The 19915-nt window shown below is 33.4% G+C and overlaps 1 protein-coding gene across 7 annotated transcripts in view; it reads left to right on the top strand.

Moving 5' to 3' along the window:
• FAM172A (family with sequence similarity 172 member A) overlaps window positions 1-19915 on the top strand; it is a 433278-nt gene that overhangs the window by 219868 nt on the left and 193495 nt on the right. Inside the window, exon 8 of one of the 7 annotated variants that reach the window (XM_054688532.1) lies at window positions 2336-2613. The exons of the other annotated variants lie outside the window; for them this stretch is intronic. Coding sequence (XP_054544507.1) covers window positions 2336-2473 — 138 coding nt within the window. The 3' untranslated portion in view covers window positions 2474-2613. Of the gene's footprint in view, window positions 1-2335; window positions 2614-19915 lie in introns of those variants that run through there. 7 annotated transcript variants of the gene reach the window in all.

Genomic DNA, 19915 nt, shown 5'->3' with positions numbered 1-19915 from the left:
ATTCAGCTTTGTATTTCTCTGTTGAATTACATGATGATTTAGTTTTTATTCTCTGTCCTGTTTACTGCTTATTCTTTTCTATGCCTTCCAAGCTGTCTTTCAATTTTAATCAATTCTTAATTACCCAAACTAATGAAGGGGAAAGAAGGTGTGGAAAATTTAAAATAACAGGCAATCCCCAAATCATTTATATTTAAATTTTGAGTATGTTTTGCTGTGGTGTTCTGGAAATTCAGTTTAAGCAGAAAAATTGAAAACACTTTATGAAGATCTGGAAAGCAGATGAGTTTCCCTCGCCAGGCCCCTTGTTGGCTCTTCTTTGCAGCTCATTCCATGCTGAAAATAGGCAGCTGTCTTCTAATGCCAACTAAATAGAATTGACCTTTCAAGTCTCTCTGGAACAATCTCTGCTATCAGTGTTTGCTCCTTTGCATTATCCATAAGTTACACCTGGAAGTAATGTCTATATAGCATTGTACCTGGCAAGTACCATGTATTGTTTTTATAAATATTGTTTTTATAAATATTAACTCAGGTAATATTTACAACAGCTCCATGATATGGAAACTTTATTATTCTTAGATACATGTAAGAAACTGAGGCACTGAAATAAATAATTTAAGATCACACAACTAATAAGTGATGGGGCTAGAATTTAAATCCAGTTTTTCTGGCTTGAAAGCCCATGCTCACAATGATTATAGCTATACTGCCACTCAGAAGAGAGCACTAATTTAAGATAATACTAGATTTGGTCTTTAAACATCATTTAACAAGACATTGTACACTTGCATTTAACTCTGTGAGTTATTTTTGGCCCTGTGTTACACATGAAGGGCTCAAAAAGGTTGAGGAAATTATCCAAGGCTCCACAACAAAGGTCAGAACCAGACTTGAAATGAAATTAATTTAAAATTGAAATCCACTCTCAGAATCAATGAATTTACCCTTGAAGCACTCTTGCTCTGATAGGTTTTTAAGAAAACTGCATGAAATAGTAAGTTAGGTTATTTTTAATAAATGAGGAAATTTTTCATTTTAAAAAATCTACATTTATATTTGTAGAGTTTACAATTCTTTGGTAAATGGACTATGATACCTGCCATACTTAAATAGAAAATATGCTTTTAAAAGCAAAAAACACATATTGTGAAGATTTATATTAAGAAGGATAGAACCTCATTATTCAATGCCCATCTCAAAATCAGCACACATCAACTATTAAATGATAATACTCAAGTTATTAAACTATTTTTTTTTTCATTTTCCTACCAATTAGAGACAGAAATGAAAAATTTAAATATTGTAACAAGAAGTGAAACCATAGTTGCGTGTTCTTTTGTATTTTACTTACCATAGATTGGAGTTTACATTTCACTGGGAATACCAGACTGCTCAAAATTCTTGTATATGAAATTAAAGTTGGAAAAAGAAAACTTTTGAGTTCCTATAGTTAAGCTGCTTCTGATTGCCTTTCTGATTTTTTATTAGCATGTCATCTAATAACTAATACTTGACAGGCTGTAAGAGAATATTATATTGCTTTGATTTTTGTTTCTGATGTTTTCTCCATGTAAATAGTATTCATGAAGCTTTACATCTAAGTAAAGAGGCTCAAACAAAAAAAGACATTTAGTTATGCCCTAGGGGAAAAAATCTTGCTAGAGTAAACTGAAACTCAAAATTTTACCAATATAGAAAGCACTAGAAATGTGAAAAATGAAAAATGGCTTATGTTTATCCTGTGTAGTCTTATATTTCTCTACATTGACTAAATGAACCAGTATCTTAAGATATGTGTGTTCTTTTTGCAGCTAAATAACAACTTTAAATAGTGAGCTTTATAATGTCTGATATTTATCTTTTTTTCATCAAGAGCTATTTTCCTAGTCATCTCTTTTCATTTTTTTTTTTTTTTGTCAGCAATACACATAGCTATATAATTTGGGAAGTACAGTTTCCACTTCCATTATATGTAGAAGCCTCACTCACATACCACCAAAACTTCCATGTCAATGCCCTAATCCCTTCATTCCTCTATCCTTTCTTCTTCCCTCCTCTTTCCCTCTATTGACCATTAAATATTCAGAGGCTAAGAATTATAATAGTTTTACTGTGCTTTGTCAGTTTGTTTTCTTTGTTTGTTTATTTTCTGTGAAGAAGTGAAACCCATTTGGCAACATTTACTTTCTGACTTACTTCACTGAATACAGTCACCTCAAGATCTATCCATTCATCCCAAAAGGTACAATTTCATTATTTTTAATAGCTGAGTAGTATTCCACCAAGTATATATTCCCCAGTATCTTTATCAAATCATGTTATTGGCATTTAGATATCACCTCATCCCTGTGAGAGTGACCTGTATCAGAAAGACTGGAAACAACAAATGTTGAGGATATGGAGAAGTAGAAACACTTATTCACTGTTGGAAGAAATGTATCTGGTGCAGCCTCTATGGAAAACAGTATGAAGAGTCCCTAAAAGAATGAAAATGGAAGTACAATATGATCAATACCACTGCTCAGTATTTACCCAGAAAAGTACCCAGTATTTTACCCAAATGAAAACACTAATACAAAAAGTTGTATGTGTTCCTATGTTCATAGCAGCATTAGTCACAATTGCCAAATCACGAAACATATGTGCTTTTCATATTATATATTTTTTACCAAGCAAAATTTATACATCAATAACTAAAAGAAAAATCAAATGGTTTATTTTTAATATTTGAATTTTTTGCTATATACCTGATAGAAAATACATCTGCAACTAAATTTTTTTCATTTATATTCCAGTCTAGAAGACAATTAAGGTAAATGTACTAGTATATATTTACAGGGTTTCTCTTATTTGCTTGGCAATATCTATATTTAATTGTTAGCATTATAATTCCTATTTAAAATATGGTTTTGACTTTAAGTTATTAAAGGCTTTTTGATTTTTTAATTATTTTTGTAATTTTAACTTTTATTGAAGTTACATTGGTTTACAGCACTGTTGCTACACCAAGCCCCTACCAGAGTAACTCCACCATAATAATCCACTGGGCCTGATCCCACTTTCCTCCCTAAATCTCACTATCCCCCTCAGGTAGCCTCAGTTCTGTTTTGGTTTAGCTTTGTCCTTTTTTTTTTTTTTTAAGACCTATCCATTCATGCATACAAGCACTGGGGTACAGGCCAGAGGTACAGGACAGTGAGAGGATTCACCAAAGACAGAGTGGGGAACAGAAGAGGATGAATGACTGAAATACACTGCTGAAGGGAGCAGCGAGTTAGGAGAGGTCAGCAGCGCCATATGGGTAGCTTCCTGGCCGGGGATCGAACCCTCGACTCAGAGGCTGTGGATAACCTCATAGGTTGCGTCTTAACCCCTTGCACCACCAGGGAGGCCCTGTTTTGTTTCTTTATATTTGAGACTTTTTCAATGTGAAACTCTTGAGAATGAGAAATAGGCTTAAAAAATCAAAAATTGAAAATATTTAGGAAATAATTTTGCACCAAAATACTACCTTGAAGACTGATAACTGAGCATTTTATACTTAGCATTTATACTTAGCCTTATAAAGTATATGACTTGCCTTCAAGACCACTTGACAGGAATAGACATTTGTGTACTAAGCAGCTCTTGATTTTATTATATATTCTAATCAGGATTTAGAGCAATTTGAGGTAGATACAGATATTAATTTAACAGAAAATTTCTTCCTATGTCAATAGGTTAAATACTATAGAGAATCATCCTTGGTGACAAGGTGAATCTGAGAATAACTATATTTTTATGTCTTGCATTATTTCTCCTATAACATTTTCATTTATTCCTTGTTGAATAACTACCTGAGACAGTATTTACTTCTTTTAATTTTTATTTTATGTTCATGAATACAACTGTACCTAAAATTTAACCTTCTAAAATATCAGCAAAATTTAGCTATGCCATGAACTTTCAAGAAATCAGAATTTTATTTGCACAATCTTAAAAATAATTCAGAATGTTTCTCCCGTGATGTTTTCTTCCTCTTTGCAGCACTCTAGGTCTCAGGAAGAGTTTTTAATTAGCTATTAGAAAAAACCCATTTTAAGACTCTGCAAGTAGCATGAGGTATTCATCAGTATATATTTATTATCTGAAGCGATATAGCTGTAAGGTTTTTTAGATCCAATTGATCTATTGCGCATGTTTCCTCCCTAGGTTGCAGGACGTGATTCTATTTGCATAAGGCCCTGGGCAAGGTTCTTTCTTGCATTGATTGGCCTGTCCAAGGCAGTCTGATGTGTTCTTGCATTGATCACTTTGTCTTTTCTTGGAAGACAGTGTTACACTGAGTTCATCTCAAACATTCTAGGGAGAAGGTAAAACTTTACTGCAGATGTCTCAATTTTATTCAGATGTTCCTTTGAGTATAGGCCCTTTTTGCAAGGATAAGTATCTCTTTTTTTTTTTTTCTTTCTTTCCTAATTTGGATGTTTCTGCAATTTTAATGCACTGTAGACTAGATTTTATTTGAAAAGCTACGTTAAAGAAAATTGCCAGAGTATATGCCACTTACCTTGTGCTATTTTTGTTTTTGAAACAGTCTATCGTGCTTCCAACTAAAAACCATTTTCTTTGAAGATGATCTCTTAAACCTAGATTTAAACTAAAATTTACTGGTGTTTGTGATAGGTTACCAGTTATCCTTACTAGCTTTATAGATTCATTAGTTTCAGTGGGACATGCATTGCTTTATGTTTAAGAAAAAAGAGTTATTAGTTTCACTATGAAACAATGTCAAGAATGGCTTGCCGGTTACTGTGTTTCATTATAAGTAATTTCTATGTGAATAGTATAAAGTTATCAACTGTGAAAATTATTAAATGGCTCCATGTAAGTTAAGAGTAGAGTATATTTTATTATATCCTAACTCTGTGGTAGTGTGTTAGTAACAATGGAAATGTGAGTTTAAGAATTAAATCTTCATCTTCAACCAAATCTGTGAGAAATTGAGCAGTGAATGTTTTGCAGTTTAGCACTCTTTATTGGCTGGTCCTTAAATCAACATTTATATTGTCTGCCAAAGAACATATTTGCCTACACAGCTAATTATCAAGAAAATGCCCATTACCCCCAACCTATTTACTATGTCTTTAGTGAGGAACTGGTGAGACAAACATGGGCTTCAGTCAAGATGCAGGGCAATATCCCTCTCTCGACCAACTTGCTGTTTCATCAAAGCAAATGTGAATTTATAAGATTTATTTTTGGCAAAGAGTTAGAAATGTGTCATGGCTGAATTTGATTATTGTGCTGCTGGTAATTAAACTCTGCTACAACAATTCCTTAATGGTTTCAGGAAGCATATTTAGTAACACCACAAATAACCATTTTCATATATACTGTTTTATTTTCATTAAACAGGTCACTGTTTCTGAATATTGTTAAAGTATAGGAGTTAAATTTAACAGGAAAAATATTGCATTAGTTATTTCACTCAGTGATATATACTGTGACATCACTTGATATCTCATAAGCCAGAAACCTTTCTTAACCTTAGTAATTTTGGTTTGTAAATTTGAGAATAAAATATTAGTGATATTTCTTTTTTGCTTCAGAAATAGAATTCATTCATGCTTTAAAATTGAATCTGGAGGGAATAAATGTTTATTATCCAAGGACAAAAACCAGAGGTTGTTACATAATGTTGTTTGCTATTTTAAAGGTGCCCTCTAAAGTTATAGCATTAATTAGTTATATATAAATTACATGAAATTTATTCAGCTACTGGAAATGTCAATAAATATAATTATTAATGTAAACAACATATTACACAATATGGCCTTAATATTGAAAAAATTACATTTGTTGGTAATTAAAGTTTACCTGGAATGTACAAAATTGTTAATCATTTTTGTATATAAATTGAAAATATGGGGGGAAAAGCCTTCATAAAATGATGGCATAATTATTTCTGAAGTTTGAATGTAAGTTTGGTAGTTGGGGAAAATAATTTTGGCACATATCAATGAAAAAGGCATATAAAATATTGAAAAGAAAAACCTCCTCAAAGTACTTAACAATAGCTCCTCAAAACTGAATCCAATCAGTGGAAACATGGATATTACATTGCAACTTTTGTTCAGTGCATCTCAACTTGGTGCAAGTATAACTCTCTAAAATGGAATTATATAGTGTTTGCACATTTTTTTTGCAGCTAAAATGAAACATATATCATCTTGCATAATTTACTTGTCTCTGGTGGTTACATTTGCATATTTGAATGAATGAGTGTATATCTTAGGCTTCTGCTAGATGTAAAATAATCTCATGAGTGGAAGAGAGCTCTATTACCTCAGAAGTCAGAAGAGCCTATATTTCAATCACCCATGATCAAACAATCTATTTCAGATTCTAGAAAATACTTTTGCTTAACTATGGGAGGAACACTTGACCAACAAGTGCATAGTGCTATAGAAGTTCCATCAAGAACCCCTGACAGGACTGAGTGACAACCCCAAATACAAGTGATCAGGAACAGCAATTAATAGGTATAAATAGATACACACAAGCTGGCCAGACTTTCTCTTATAAAATGCAGCCACAATTGCTATACTTATTCCCCCTAAAATTTGCACCAAGTAATCAGCTTCTTGTATGAATACAAACTCGAGAAATGTGGTTCAAAATTTGATGAGAAAAAAGAAACTTGGCCTGTAATTATCAGGATATAGTATGATTCAGTCCATTTTTATACTGCTCAGGTAATACCTAGACATCAAATTAGAAGGACATATTCCCAGACTTCCCCATATAGGGATATAGGGGTCTGAATGTGAAGTACCTGCTGTGCTTAGACTCTAAAACATTTCTGAAGAAATCGAGGGGTGGGAGGGAGGACTGTGCTGTAAGATGCTGGGAAACATAAAGAGGGTGAAATAGCTATTAAAAAACTAGTCCAGTGAAATTCATTCCTTCTTCCCATATATAATGAAGCAAGGAATTGACAAAAAACTTTCAAGCATGTGGATTTTCAAATATAGGAATAATGATTTTTAAATCATGGAAGAATACAGTGATTTTAGCTCATTAAATGTTACATATTTAATGCAATTCTATATACTGCCATGTTTCTAGTGTAGCATATTATGAGTCTGAGAAGTTCTAGTAATGCCACAAATAACTGTGTAGTAAAAATAATTTATTATTAATTATATACTAAAAACATCTCTTTAAAAATGTATTATTTTGTTTAATGGAGTAAAAAGTATTTTCTCACCATTATAGATGTTCTTGCAAATTTCTTGTCACTCTATGCTATAATACAGCTCTTCTTGCCTAAAACTTAAGTTTTTATTTACAGTACATATGAAAGATGTAAAATTTTCAAAATAATGAGGAAATCAAGTATAAAAAAATCAGTAAAATAGATACACTTTGTTTCATGGATAAGTGTTACTTTTCTGAGGAACAAAACAAATTGAAAGTTTATGTAATTTCTGAATAACAGTTTTCTGCCTTACTCTTCCTTACCTTTGCCTGAAGATAATTTAAATGAACAATATATATTAGTTAACAAGCAAGTACCAACCATGGTTGATAAATATGAATAGCTCTTAAATGTTATTTAAAATATCTGTGGCTAAAAAAAAGTCAAAAACAAATCTTTGTGTCCTATTTGTTTTTTCTAACTTTTAATAATATTGAGTCATTCCTGAAAGTATAGTGCAGTTTTATTTTATCATCTTGAAGAAATGTTTTCTGTATAATGAGAGATGTTGGTTAAATATTTATTATGCTCAATTATTGGATACATATGTATGCTTGTTTAAGTATATGGAAACTCTTACTGAATAATCTCTACAGATGTCATATACATAAGGAGATATTTACTTATTAGATTCTTGAATGAATACATATGTTAAGGAAATACCTTCCTTTGAAATTATCTTTGTTACTGGTTTGTTTGTTTCTTTTTTTACCTCCGAACATTTTATAAGAATCTTTTTTGTAGTTGTTTAGAACACATATGCAAAAAAAAAATTTGCATTTAAACATTTTGATGTATGTTTTAGGAAGATAAAACTGAAAGCTCACATTAAAAATTATCTTTGTGTTAGGTCTGCATATGATATTTCTAAACTCTTTTTCTGAAATGTTCTAGAAAGAAATCAAATGTAATCATTGGCATGTTAATGTTTAAATAAAGTACAGGAATTACAATCCTTTTCCATTTCTTTTAATCTTGTAGGAATAATAATCACTCCTAATCACTTTGTATGGCTGTGTACATACTTAGCTTCTCCATGCTCCTAATCCAGCATCTTTTTACAGGCATGGACCTGCTTACCTTACCCTCTTTCAACCAAAACATATAGAAGTGTTCTGGGTTAAGTCTAAATCATTCTGCGTTTTTAATCTACACAAATGGAAGCTTTTCTAAATGGTATTCCTTTATCTCTTAAACTTAAGAACTTTCTATTTCTTGGATTTTTTGAGCAGTGATACAAGCTGATTCAGGGGTGGGGTCTGAAATCTGTATCAGTTTGCCTACATTAATAACAAGTAATCACCAGATGTTCTATAGTTGAATTAAAGATGAAACTGTATGTATCCTAAAATTAAAAATGTATAAAAAGAGATGAAAGAGTGCAGAAACTTTCTACAAATAATTTTTTTGTCTATTGAGAACTTACTTGATGCTTAGTGCCAATTTTAATGACATTATACCAGTGTTCTACAAGGGAAAAAAAAATCAGGCCTCTCCCCTTATAATTAAACCCACAACTTTTTTACTGTCTCCTAGTTAAACAGGTGCCAATTTTTAATGGTATAGAGTAAAATTCCATTTTCTGCAAAAAGTTTTCTAAGAAGTAACTCATACTTTTTGATGGGTGTTACAGAAATGTAAATATACGCAACTACAGTTATATCCATCTTAATATTACCTAAATGCTGTGGCAAGTAAGGAGCTTCTTATTCTTTAATCATCCCAGATTTTAACCTCCCTGCCAAAGTTAAACTTCTAAAAATAACGTATAGGTAGGCATTGTGGAACACTTTCCCTAAATTTAAATATTTGTAGTATCAGCTACTATTTTCACCAAGTTATTCTAAAGGTCCTAAATATCTATCTACTCTTTATTATTTGGGCATTCTGTTTCTGCCTACTAAACTATTGTGTTTTTACCTTCTCATTTTAAAGATGAAACAATTTAAACATATTACAATCTTTACATAAAAGCATAGTTAAGCTCCTTGCTTTTTAAAATGCAAAACTGATAGTATGTGCATTATTGGTTTATGTGGAAAGTTGTTAGCAGTTTCCTACATAAATGCATGTTTTACATAACTTTAAATTATTTATTTTACCTTGTACTTTTATGTAAATAAAATTAAGCAATACTTTATTAATTTGTTTTTCATTAGTAGGTTTTTTTCTTTTTTTAGACATGTATACCTCCTAGCTTTTTTCTGTCTTTATTGTTCATCATTTTTATTGTATTGGTGTTTTCTTTTTCGTTTTTTCCCTTCCATTTTTGACTTCCATGACAAAAAGAATTCTATTAATAAATTGGTGACCTAGATATTACTTTATACAATAAGGAGGTAACTTTGTCTTTTTATCACATATTCTACTCTATAGACTCCTCTTTGGACTTTAAAAATAGGTTTTAAATTTTCCTATAGATTATATTAGAAAAATTATTTCCCAACTTAAATTCCATGAAGTATATCTAATGTTTTTTAATATTTGCATTTTGGCTGTTACATTTCTTTCTAAAGACAGATATATATTTCATTTATTTATATTTAAAATTAGGATCACATATTCAGAATATACACAGTAAATGTTAATGCATTTTCAAAAATCAGTCCTTAATACAGGCTAACTAGGCAATAATAAAGCCTAACCTTCCTATTACCAACAAAAAAGGAGAAAACTGTTTAAACACTTATCACAGGTTTAATTACAATTTCAGATAGATTTGGAACCTTTGGTCTCTGTTCTGGCCATTCCCACTTTAGCCATTCAGGCCAGGCTATGCCTGTATTGTGTGTTCAGCAGTTCCTATTAGACGTCTTCACAGTGAGTGATTCTGCTGGGCTTGCTGACACCCGCTTCATGCATGGCCTGCTGTGCTGGGTGGAATATTTTTTTCTGAACTGCCTGGAACATTAAAGACATCTTGGCCATGTCAGTCGTGGTGTGTGTGTGTGTGTGTGCGCGCGCATGCACTCGCGTGCATGCGTGCGTGTGTGTGTGTGTGTGTGTACAGGCATTCCTAAGCAACTCAGTATTAAACAAATGATTATGCTTTTGATTTTGTGAACAGATAAAATTTTAAATTTGAATATAATGGGTTCATAATTTATTCTATGCATGTACTTTAAATAATTTTAGTTCAATTAACATTAGCAACTTTTCTCTTTCGCTTTTACTGTCTATGGTTATTGACACTAGGGGGCACTGCTTATCCTCAGTTGCATCTTTTTTCAGGAAATGAGTAAAAACACTCAGCTGATTTCTGTGCTCTTACTTTAATTAACAATTGAATTTAGAGAATGCTAGACTATTTAATTCTCTGTTATTTGGGTTCTATTTCTAATGCCTATATGTAGTACTAACAAAGGGAGTGGAGCTACTGGTTCTCACAGACATGTACAGTATCTAGTGTCCCATACAGTAACTTTTTTTTTTTCCATTGGAAATGTCATTCTTGGCAAAACCAGAAGGGCAAGTTTGCCCAGCTATGAGGGTTAGATCCCTTGCCAGCTGTGCTTCTAGCCAGCAAGTGTGATGAACAGCTTTAGAAATCAAGTGAGAGAAAGCATTCAAGAGTTAGTGTGGTTCATTTAGATAAAGGTCAAGAGAAAGATAAGCAAAGGATAAGAATGAAGAGCACAAATAACAATAATTTGGACTTTTCACTTACATAGATGTTAATGACCCTATTTGTAAATTTTAAGTGAGTACTTAGATCAAAAGTGACCTGAAGTTCATGTCACTTTTTGAAGTGACCTGAATATGTTTTTAAAGACTGTGTAATTTAATCCTCTGTTTCAGCTGATCACTTAAGAATGAGTAGGGGGAAATGGATATGTTACCATTCATAACAATATTCATAGATAAGAGCAATTTTTATCAGTTGATGTTAGTGACAACACAATTAACTAAACTTTTCAATTGATAGCGATTAGTTTGACCTTCTTTAAAATTATAAAAGATTTCTTCTGTTCATTTTTCAGAATCTCAAAGTCCATTCTAAACCTAAATACTTATGTTTCAAACTAAGGGACTACTTGTCATCTTTCTGCCTGCCCCACCTCCCCAATGAGGAATGCAATCAGTGTCCTATAGAATATAGAAAACTATTTTTCTCTCTTCTCCTAATTAATCAGATCCTTGAGAGAAGTGGTGAAATTTCATATTCTTCTCCTTGAGAGTTGTAGCCATATGTTATATATATGAAAATATGCATTTAAATCATGCCCTGTTTTTATTAGCTAAAGATATTGATTTTTAACTTGAGTAATTAGAATAAAGTATTTTTGCAGAGTTTAAAGTATTCATGGCATATGTTTTACATCCTGACCAAAAAAGAGAAAAAAAATATTGCTAGTATAGTGAAGTTTGATCTGAACACTCATAAAATATCTGAACATAAACACATGGGTAGTGTTAAATAAAATCTGCAAAATACCTTTGCTTTATACCACCCTAATTTGGTTTCCACTAAATAGGAATTTCAATGATAAATTATTTTCAAAAAATTTCAGAGAAATGGATGTATGCATTACCTTAGGATAATTTTGTTCTGATTTTTAAAAGTGATTTCTGATAGAGTTTATTTAATAAAATACACATTTAAATGTGTTAATAGTTACTAGGTTTTATATATTCTTTAAAAAATCTTTTAACATTAATACGTGGTTCAGAGGGAAATGCTGTCTGTTATTTTTCTTACACATATATTTTCAAGTTATTTCTACAGAATATCAGAAGAACATTAACTGATTTAGGTTAATCTCTGATCTTTAGTAATAGACCTGTCACTTACTATGAATAGACAGTACCTAGTTAGACCTTACCAGTTCCTAAACAAAACACTGATTAATCAATATGGGGCCGCTTTTGTTATATTCAACATTTTATAATTTGAAATGTTATTTTCCTGGTTCTCACCATCTACAAGCAATCAGATGCCAGCCCATTTATAATAGGTTTTTCTACTCCTAGCAGGATGTTGCTTTTGGCTATAAAAAGTTAATTTCAGATCCTGATATACTTGCATTAATTTTTGAGACGTTGGCTGGGTGTAATACAGGAAAGAATAACTTGAACATCACACCACTGTGCTATTGCTAATCGTTTATTACTTCAAGCCAGAGAAACAATGTTAATATGAAGGCCGCAGTGTGTCTGTGGAAAAGATGGAAACTGCCTGTGTCTAAGAGGTGGCTTCCTAAGGGCCTTGAAAAGAGATCATAGCAAGGAGAGAGAAAACAATAGTAACACTATCAGAAGGTATACATTCTCGTATTTAATACTTAAGTGCTGGACATGTTTGGAATTTTTTTATTATTCAAATAAATTATGGTTTTAGATAATAGACTTCATCTTCTCTACAAACATCTTTGCTTCAGAATGGGAAAGCTCGTTGTAATGTTATCTCTTCAGAACCATAAGTGTTCTCTAAAAAACATATGACTGAGATGTTCATCAGCTAGGATGTTTGCTGTAATTCACCAATAAATTTGAATAATTTGACATAATTTCTGACAAAGATGAATGTTTCCATGTTCATTTCCATAGTAAAGCAGTGTCTACATGAAGAAACCAGTTCAATTGACTTTACCTGCCAAATTGATCAAAAAATGAACAAAACAACAGCCCTTTAGTCCACGGAATTAAAGCTTAATTAAAGATTCGTGTATAAACCACCTTGGTGGCCTGTCAACCCTAAAGTTGCATGGTAGTAAATCATTTTGGAGTCTATAATATTACCAGGAAGTAAAAACACTAGAATCATCAAGGTACTAATGGCACATGTGCTGTTAGTAGTACACTGTGATATAGAGTAGGGGGAGGCATCATCAGTTGTGGAATTTGGAGTTATAGGTGGTGTTACCCCATGTCTGCTGAAACTAGAGTCACAGCTAAGTCATTTCACCTGTTTTCCCATCTAACAAAGGAATTAGCTAGATAATTTCTAATGTCCCTGGCAACTTTTCATTCTTTTATGTTACAGGTATAGCTTTATCAGTATTAATAAACTTGTTACAGTAAACCATGATGCTACTTGTAAACTTATTCTTTCATATAAAAGAACACAGGAGATGTATTTGCACTGCTCTGTTCACTATTAGACTGTAAATTTTAAGGAGTTAGGGTCTAACCCACTACCACAGACAATAACCCGCTCCACAGACATCAAATTAACTTCTAGAAATATTTTATTCCAGTACTGGAAAATGCAGCAAAGAGCTTATTGTCCTTTCTGTTTGAGGCAGAAAGGGGATAATAGATCATAGTACATGCTGGTGGTGGATGTGTGGGAAGAAACAGACTTAGGGAAGCCTTACTTTCCTGACAACTTTGTGACAGAAAGTAGATGGTAGATTTCATCATAACACCCACAATAAGGAGTGACAGGTTGGGTTCCTGTGAAAGTGGGTTAGGATCAGAAATGGAAATTCAGGATTTTTTCTTCTTTCCTGTGCATGTCTTCCTTTGTGCTCTGTCTGTGGAAGAAGTTCCTTTCCCCCCTTTTATTATACCCCTGATTATAATAACCTCCACCAGGAGTCCTTTCATTTCTTTTTTACTCAAGATTTCTGTTAACCTCTCTCAGATGTAATTTACTCTCCACTCTTCAAATACATTGATGTTTTGGTGATATTGGACCTCCATTTTTTTCATTCATATATGGCTAGAATAAAAACATAGAAGCTATGTACCAATCTACCACTTCCCTTTCACCTTTTACCTCTTCAGTAAAATTTTCCTGAAAGCATATTTCTTATTCTCCCCTTTCCACACCATGTCTCTTTCACTTAAGATCTTTTTAGATAAAACCTATGTATAATTCTGTTTTGTATATTGCCTATTATATTATTAACACTCAGGAAAATAGTGTTAAGAATTTCAGTCTGCTGTGCTGTCAATCTGTCACCTTTCATGCACTATTTTAAAATTCCAAAAATGTAAATGAAGTAATTAACCTGATATGAAACAGTGACATATAATTGACTTTCTAAATTAGTGAACTACTGACTCTTCTTTATATCTTTGCCATTTTATAGGATTTCATATTGGCTAAATTGGCTACTTAACAAAAGGTGTGATGTAACAAAAATTCTGCTTTCTACCATAATAAATAGTGATTCTTATCACATCCTGCACTGTGCTGCCTAAGTATATTTGTTTTATATTCTTGCTGTTTGAATTATTTCATACTCATGAAACTGAGGCAATATTTAATGATAGTGGAATATAAACCCTAAATCATTAACTAATGAAACATCCCCCCCAAAAAAAGTGCTAATGATGAGACACATGGAGGAAAATGAAATTTAAAAAGTAGCCTAGAGAATAATTCTTCTTCATTCACATATGCACCCTTCCTCAGTATATTTTTTTCAATGCCATCTTGCATCAGAGCTGTCATCGGATGTCTAAATTATAGGTTTCAAGGTTCTCCTCTTCCTGTTAGTGATCTGAAGTGCTACTACAGTGTTTTCCATTAGTGGATATTGATAAAGGACCCTCAGAGTATAGTGGCTTGTTTGTAGTTCACTAGTCTTTGAACTCAGAAGTGCACCTTTACTCCATGTAGTATACGTATGTGTTCGCCATCTGTGAAATGAAAATATAGACACATTTTCATCTATGTAGAGGTAGATGGCCATTTTGATCCAGCCCCATCTTTTCTTCCACCTAATGTTTATGATATTAAGTGGTAAATACTATCCTAAAAAGTTTTATCTCAAATGTATTTCAAACTACTTATCCCTACAGAGTTTCCTTATCATCTCAGGAATGTGAGGTGTGCTTTCCTGAGCAAACTCACTCCAACATTTAATCAGAATCATATTTTAGAACCTGAGTTTAAAGGATCTTCTTACATTCCTTGGCCAATAGAATATGCTTTTATTAAATAGCCCTTACTTTTAAGCAGTTAGGTGAGTGGAAATCTCTTCCAGCAACAGTATTCACTTGAATGTTTAAGTAGGCGCACGAGCTCCAGGTAGTTAGCATAAGTTCCTAGGTAGAGGAGCCATCTGGAGATCCTTACTCAAATATTTTCAAGCAATGTAGGAAGCCTGTGACTTATACTTACTATAATCATGTCACTTTCCCATTTAAAAATGGATGTCAGCCTCTCTCCAGTGTTTAGCAACTCTAATAACCCACAATTGATTAACTCATCCTACTGTAAGAACATTCGGATGGTTTTGATTGGGCTGGTTATGCTTTCCTAATATCAGTAACCAATACATGTACTAGCATCTAAAAGTAAGACCTTGCGCCCCTATTGCAAATTAGGTCAGTGCCACACCATTTTTATGCAGACCTAAGCCTTTAAAGAAATATGATGAAATGAAGATTGCATTGAATCTGTAGCTGCAAAAGCTCAGAACTCTGGGAACGGAGTAAGATTTGAAAAGAATCAAAACTTCAAATATTTTTAATGCCATATTTTATGTAGCACAGTCTCTATTTTCTTTGTTTCATACCAAGTAAAGGTTGAGGTTTGAAAAGCTAACCTATTTACTTTTACAGTGAAACCTCTATGCCCATACTTACTCTTCCTTTTCCCTTACCAACGTCACCAGGTTTGAATTTAAAATGGCAGAAAGTAAGTAGCCATCATTTGAAGTGTGGGGTTATCTTTAGATGTGAAATCATTCAGATATGAAATCACAGGTGCATCATGCTTTAGCTGGCATATACTCTTCATTAGAAACTCAGAAAATGTAATCATTGCCCAATGCATTTATAACATGTTATTTGATAAAATTTATGTTTTGACTTCTTAAAGCTTTTTGGTAGTCAGTGCTTCTCTGTCTTTTAAAACTTTGTGGTTTTTTTTCTCTTACAGTCCTTAATTAGGAGATAACACAAAATTTATAGATGATATGGATAATATATTAGATTTGAAAGATCTGAAATCTAAGAGAAATTTACTTGATCTCATAGATATCAGTAAGCTAAATCATAATATAGTCTTGAGTACAGGAGTAAGCAATAGAGTGCTAGGCAGATTGGAATGCAATTTAGGTTTACATGGACAATATGATAATGCTTCGTTTCAGTTATGGCCTGTGGTGGACGTTGCTCCTTCAATAAAGAACTTTGGGCCCCAAGTCTTGGGAATTCTTTAAACTGTAACTACTTCAAAGATGACCTCAGCTATTGTACAGGCCCATATTTAAAGACAGAATAATGGGAGAGATTAAAGGCTAAGACATCTGATTGCAACTTGGGATGACTCTGAAGGGCCATTTTATTTTTTAATGAATTATTTTATTTTATATAATTCTTACATCTTTCATTTTTGCACAATGTATGCATTTTAATTTTGGTTATATTCCCCATACAATTCCCACCCCCTTTTTCTGACCCTAATCCCTCTTCTCCTCCCCCTGCCTCCCACTGTAGTGTGTGTCTGGTCTATAGTTGCTTGTTGATTTTGATTTTTTCTTTCTTATAGTTATTCTTTTTCCTGGACCCTTATTTAGGTTTTCTAGATTCCTGCTATGAGTGAGACCATCCGGTATTTTTCTTTCTGGCTTATTTCGCTGAGCATGATCCCTTCCAGCTCCATTCATGTAGCTACAAATCACATGAGTTTATCCTTTTTGATTGCTGAGTAATATTCCATTGTGTATATGTACTACATCTTCTTGATCCAGTCATCTATTTTTGGGCATTTGGGTTGTTTCCATAGCTTAGCTATTGTAAATAGTGCTACTATAAACATGGGAGTGCAGGTGCCCTTTTGAATTAATGTTTCTGTGTCCTTTGGGTAAATGCCTAGGAGTAGAGTTGCTGGATCATATGGAAGCTCTGTTTTTAGTAGGGCAAGAAATTGAAGGGCCGTTTTAACTCCTGAAGTTGTGCAAGGTTGGACTTGCACCTCGCCTTGACTTCTCTCTGTCCTCTGCTGCTTTGTTCCCCTCCCTTCTTCAGATGTTGATCATATGGACATCTAACCTGCAATTTGGTCTGTTTCTAAATATGCCAAACCAGACATAACTCTTACTTCCTAGTCATGACATTCCCTGATTGCTATTTCTGTTAATAGCACCTCCTTTCAAAATACAGAATAATTTTTGAGCATCTATTATGACCAGTTATTGTGCAGGGAATAGGGATCTGGTATTGACCTCACAAATAAGACCTGCCTTTGTTGAACCTACATTTCAGTGGCATAGAACATGATAAATACATCACTGCTAGTATAATAAATATTTCAGAAGGGCAAATGTAGGGTTCATATACAGATATCCATGGTATAAGGATATAGAGTTTGAAGATTAAAACTTAGCTCTGCCACTTACTGTGTAAATGAGGGCAAGTTAATTACTTCTGTAAGCATCAGTTTCCTCATCTATAAAACAGGTACATAATCCTGCAACTACTAATCTACTTTAAAAGAAATTTTTCTATGTAATGAGATAATCTATGTATAAGTACTCAGACTGCTAAGATAGAACATACCTGAATGTGTTTAAACTGTGAGTTCTTTCTGAAAGTCAGAAATCATATATTCCTCAACTTGATATAATAATATATTACCTAAAACTTTGATAAATTAGAAGGTTGCTTTCCTTGTCAGTAGAACATGCAGTCTTTAAAATATATTGAAAACATGGAATATTACTCAGCAATCAAAAAAGATAAACTCATGCCATTTGCAGCAACATGGATGGAGCTGAGATGGATCATGCTCAGTGAAATAAGCCAGAAAGAAAAAGAAAAATACTGGATGATTTCACTTATAGCAGGAATGTAGAGGATCCAAATGAGGGATCAGGGGCAATAAAAATAATTATAATAAAGTGAAAATCAAAATCAACAGATAACTATAAACCAGAGACATTCTGCAGGGGGTGGAGAAGGGAGTAGGATCAAAACAGGGATGGGGGCCTCCCCGGCGGCGCAGTGGTTGAGTGCTGTGCTGTGAAGCTGCCCTCAGCCTTTGCTGTGCCAGTTCAATCCCTGGCCGCCAGCGAGGGTCCCACATGGTGCACAGACCTCTCCTGCCACACCTGCTGCTCCCCTCAGCAATGTATTGTGTCAGTCTGCCTTTCTGTTCCCCCTCTGGCTCTGGTGAATTCTGTCATCCTCCTGCACTTCTGATTGTATCTAGTGCTTGTATAAATAAATAAATAAATCTTTAAAAAAAAAAACAAACAGGGGTGGGAAGGGCACAAGGGAGTATGGTGATGGTTCACGGGTGAATGGTGGTGGGAATTTCACAGGGACTATAACCGAGATGAGAAAGCATACATTGTACAAAAATTAAGAACAATGTAAAAAATATATTAATAAATAAAATATATTGAAAACAATATATTTGTTTCAATAAATATTTTTTAAATTTTAAATTTTATAAATATTTTCATGAAAATAGTATTAAATTAATAAATAATTTCATGGGCCTCCCCGGTGGCTCAGTGGTTAAGCGCTGGGCTGCGAAGCTGCCTGCAGCCTCTACAGTGCCGGTTCACCAGCGAGGGTCCCACATGGCGCGCAGACCTCTCCTGCACCCGCTGCTCCCCTCAGCGATGTACTTTGTCAGTCTGCCTGTTCTGCTTCCCGCTCTAGTGAATTCTCTCACCCTCCCACGCTTCTGTCTGTACCTAGTGCTTGTATAAATCAATCAATCAATCTTGAAATAAATAAATTATTTCATTTACTTTAGTATAATGACAAAGACACTGAATATTTGCATGGAAATTCAGTATAAAGGACTTGTCCCCCAGCTTTAGAGAGGTATAATTGACAATCAAAAAAATTTTTTTTAATTGAGGTAACATTGGTTTACATAATATATGACTCAGAAGTGACAATCAAAACGTATCTATATTTATGGTCTACAACTTTGTGACCCCAATATCTGAATACATTGTGAAATATTGACCAGAACCAAGTCAGTCATCACCTCACACCTAATGTAAAGGTTTCTTGAAGGAAATTGATTAGACAGCATATTCTCCTATGCTGTGGTTATTACTGTATATCTTTGTGGCAGGAAATCATATCCATTTTCCCTTCTTTCTCCCAGGCCAAAAGAAAATAGTATGTTTTAAAACTTAAATGTATTAGCACTCTTCCAACTGAGTATGTATGTCTGCCTCTGTTAATCCTACTGAATCTCTTGCTACAAGTTTTTAAACTATTTATATTCCATGATTCACAAGTTCATTCTCTCTCCCTGCCTCATATGTAAATTACATATATACTTTATAAAGTATATATGTATAAAGTATTATATAGAAATAATATATGCATAAAATAGTTCTAGTATATACCAGTTAGTTAAGATTTATAACATTTCCTGGTATGTAGAACATTTATAAAGTTTTAGTAGGTGTACTCATTTCTCCCTCTAAAACTACATCTTTTTTTTTACTTTTTATTTATTTATTTTTTAAAGATTTATTTGTGCACACAAAAACTGGGGTACAGGCCAGAGGTGCGGGGCGGGGGTGGTGGTGAGAGGATTCACTAGAGACAGAGAGTGAAACAGAACAGGCAGACTGACTGAAATTCACTGCTGAGTGGAGCAGCAAGTGAGACAGGAGAGGTCTGCTGCGCCATGTGTGTAGCTCCCTGGCCAGGGATTGAACTCATGCAGCAGTGGCTGCGGATAGCTTCATAGTTTGCATCTTAACCCCTTATGCCACCAGGGAGGCCCTAAAACTA

This window comes from Talpa occidentalis, unplaced genomic scaffold (genome assembly GCF_014898055.3).
Source record: "Talpa occidentalis isolate TD23 unplaced genomic scaffold, MPIMG_talOcc4v2.1 talOcc4.6, whole genome shotgun sequence".
Lineage (NCBI taxonomy): Eukaryota > Metazoa > Chordata > Mammalia > Eulipotyphla > Talpidae > Talpa > Talpa occidentalis.
This window is presented reverse-complemented; position numbering and strand designations above follow the sequence as displayed.